Below are 3,707 nucleotides of genomic sequence, written 5' to 3' on the forward strand. Positions count from 1 at the left end.
GTGAAGTTATGTACCTATACTTATTTTCATTTAGTAGTTGTTTCTAGTTCATAAAATTGTCATTTTTAATTTCAATAACTTTAAACATATTTTTTCTATTATCCATTTCAATCAATGTTATAATAAAGTTTCTTGATTTTTATTTACATAATGTGGGTTAATAAATGCAAAATAGATTGCTAGATTCACAATTAATAAGTCAGAAAAATAACATGTAATTTTAAATTTTATAATAGGTGTTTCTTTTGTTAAAATTACATATACAACCTCAAGATATATGTGTACTTTTAATTAATGATCTTTATAAAGGTTGTTCCAAAGTTAATATTCCAATTTATTCCTATCAAAAGTTCATGAGTTTATTTCCCCACACTTTCCCAGCTGTGTATGTATCACATCTTTAAATACTTACCAATCTAAAAAATAAATAACTTTATATGTTATACTCTTAGTCATTAGTGAGAATGATTTTAATATTTTTAAATCATGTTTTGTAAATCATTTGTTTTCCTGTGAACTTCTTCAAGTTGCTGCCTATTTTTCATTACATGTTTTTTCTCCAATTTCTTGAAAAAAATTTATAAAACAAGGTAGCCTTTCAGCTGTCATATTGAATTGCTCTACTATTATCATTATTCCTTAGGCTTTGTATTAGTATTTTCTGTGGTAGGATTCCTTATGGATTTTTTTAAAAATATGTAATCAACTTTATTTGTATTTTGCTTCATACCTTTTGATAGTTGCAACTTGTTTAGTGAGACCTAAGATAATCAGGAAAAAAAGAGAACAACTATGATTCTTTCCTATATAGTAGTTTTATCTTTTTAAATGTCTAAATAAGTTTTTATGGTAAGTTTTTATGAAAAGAATGAATGAAGGATCTATGGTCTACCCACTCCAAATTCCTTGCCATTGATCATGTTTTAATTATTGCATTTCCGTAGTATGTCTGGATGTATATTAAGGATAGTTTCCTCTCACTAGACTTTTTTTTTTCTTCAGAATTTCCTTGACTTTTCTCATGGGCTTATTTTCCCATTCCCTATTTGTATAACACATAACCTTTATGTGACATACATATAAACTTTCATATTTATTATATTTCTTTCATATTAAAAAATCCCAAAACTTACCTGTAAAATAAATAAGATAGTTTGATTATCACAATTTTAGATGAGAAAACTATAAAACGGTAAAGAAACATTCCAAGGTTTCATTAAGTGTCTCTTGTTGGCTAAAGGATTGTAACATAGGAGATTGGAGTTATAGCCCAAGATATTTTAAATCTATTCTTCTATATTGATCTGCAAGAGTTGTGGTTTATGTTCTCAAAAATGCTTTACTTTGAAAGTGATTCATTCTTGGAATTGCAATTTGGTAGATGTTTCTACACACATATGTGATTATCACATCAAAGTTTTATTATTTGTTGCATAATATTGTGATTTTTCCCCTCAAACACTGTATAATACTTTGGAAGAAAAAATACTCTATTTCTTGAATACCATACCCAAATGAGAGAGAGCAAGAGAAAGAGAGGGAGGGGGGTAGAGAGGGAATAATTTTATGTGGATGTTGCTTTACTAATATTCTATTGTCTCATACATTATTTATCTACTCAGGTGCTGTAAAATTTCCTCAATGATAATACTGAAATAAATGAGATTTACCTTTTGAATTTTTTTCAATGTCTATTTTTGAGAGAGAGAGACAGAGTACGAGCGGGAGAGAGGCAGAGAGAGAGAAGGAGATACACAGAATGGGAAGCAGGATCCAGGATCTTAGCTGTCAGCACAAAGCCCAATGTGGGGCTCGGGCCCACAAACCGTGAGATCATGACCTGAGCTGAAGTTGGACACTTCTCCAACTGAGCCACCCAGGTGCCCCGAGATTTGCCTTTTGGATAAAGAGTGGATGATGTATTCTGCATATAGTGGAGATATTCTAAATACTATTAATTGGTTATTGTGGGGCTCCATCTGGGACCTTTGAGATTTGAGCAGGAACTTAGGAACATTTTCCTGTCACTGGAATTAGAATCAATTCCAGCAGTAAAGGAAGAAGGTTCTCAGTTCCATTCCCTGCGTTCCAAACCAGCTCTGCTCCTTTCTAGAAAATGATAATTTGCTTAACACATATCTGTGTCAGTTTCCTTTTCTGTAAGTCAGGAATAAAAAGAGTGCCAACTGCAAATCATTGTAGTTAGAGGTTAAATGAGTAAATAAATGTAAAGAAGCACAGAAGAATGTTTGGCTCATTGTAAGTGTTCCCTATAATGGATATAAGTATTATTAGTATCAATATTCCTCTCAGGTGCAGTAGAGATGGATGGGACCAATGACAGCACCCAGGGAAATTTCATCCTTTTGGGGTTTTCTGACCATCCCCATCTCGAGAGGATCCTCTTTGTGGTCATCTTGATTGCATACCTCCTGACCCTTGTGGGCAACACCACCATCATCCTGGTGTCCCGGCTGGACCCCCACCTCCACACTCCTATGTACTTCTTCCTCACCCACCTATCTTTCCTGGACCTCAGTTTCACCACCAGCTCCATTCCTCAGCTGCTCTATAACCTGAATGGCCATGACAAGACCATCAGTTACACAGGCTGTGCCATCCAGCTCTTCCTGTTTCTGGGTCTGGGTGGTGTGGAGTGCTTGCTCCTGGCTGTCATGGCATATGACCGGTTTGTTGCAGTCTGCAAACCCCTGCACTACCTGGTGATCATGAATCCACGTCTCTGCATGGGCTTAGTGTTGGTGGCCTGGGGCTGTGGTGTGGCTAACTCCTTGGTCATGTCCCCAGTCACCCTGCAGTTACCCCGCTGTGGGCGCCACAGTGTGGACCACTTCCTGTGTGAGATGCCTGCCCTGATTCGGATGGCCTGTGTCAATACAGCTGCCATTGAAGGCACTGTCTTTGTCCTGGCAGTGGGCATTGTGCTGTCACCTCTAGTGTTTATCCTGGTGTCCTACGGCTACATTGTAAGGGCTGTGTTACAGATTCAGCCAGTGTCAGGGAGACAAAAGGCATTTAACACCTGTGGCTCCCATCTCACAGTGGTCTCCCTTTTCTATGGAAACATCATCTACATGTACATGCAACCTGGAAAAAGCTCTTCCCAGGACCAGAGCAAATTCCTCACCCTCTTCTACAACATTGTCACACCACTCCTGAACCCCCTGATTTACACCCTCCGAAACAAAGAGGTGAAGGGGGCACTGAGGAGAATGCTGCTGGATAACAGAGGGGTAGGAAAGGATTAAGTGAGAATGAAAGACCAACATCTCCATCTGGCTGTCACTCCATCAGGGGCCAATGATGGCATCTGGAACTGTTGGAACAGACCAGACAATAATCTTAATCTATTCTTCCCAATTTATATAACTTTTCTTAGACTTCTATAACTGTTTCAGTTCCAATACTATGTTTTAATGAGTGAACTGCACAACACATAGCATTCCAAAACCACCAAATGATCTATCAAACAGGTCTGAAGAACAATGTGTGATGAATAGTTATAAAGATGAGTTTTCACAACTTATACCAGAGTGCCAAATAGAAAACTACTTTTCATAATCAGATTTTTTTTTTCTTTTTTGTTGTTTGTTTTTAATTGGTTAACTTTCTGGTTTTTTTTTTTTTTTTTTTTTTTTTTTTTTGCAGAATGATCACAGATTGATCACTTCTTTTACATGACAGCC

General features: G+C 36.7%; 1 protein-coding gene across 1 annotated transcript; it reads left to right on the plus strand.

The window, feature by feature from the left end:
• The first annotated feature begins 2,324 nt into the window (after nucleotides 1-2,324).
• On the plus strand, nucleotides 2,325-3,269 carry LOC106974914 (olfactory receptor 2W3). The gene has a single exon (XM_015072212.3). The coding sequence runs from the start codon at nucleotides 2,325-2,327 to the stop codon at nucleotides 3,267-3,269; it is 945 nt and encodes a 314-aa protein (XP_014927698.3).
• Nucleotides 3,270-3,707: the final 438 nt, after the last annotated feature.

Source organism: Acinonyx jubatus, chromosome A1, assembly GCF_027475565.1.
Source record: "Acinonyx jubatus isolate Ajub_Pintada_27869175 chromosome A1, VMU_Ajub_asm_v1.0, whole genome shotgun sequence".
Lineage (NCBI taxonomy): Eukaryota > Metazoa > Chordata > Mammalia > Carnivora > Felidae > Acinonyx > Acinonyx jubatus.

Coding starts and splice junctions, on each gene's coding strand:
- LOC106974914 (XM_015072212.3), top strand. CDS start 2,325: ATGGATGGGACCAATGACAGCACCCAGGGAAATTTCATCCTTTTGGGG.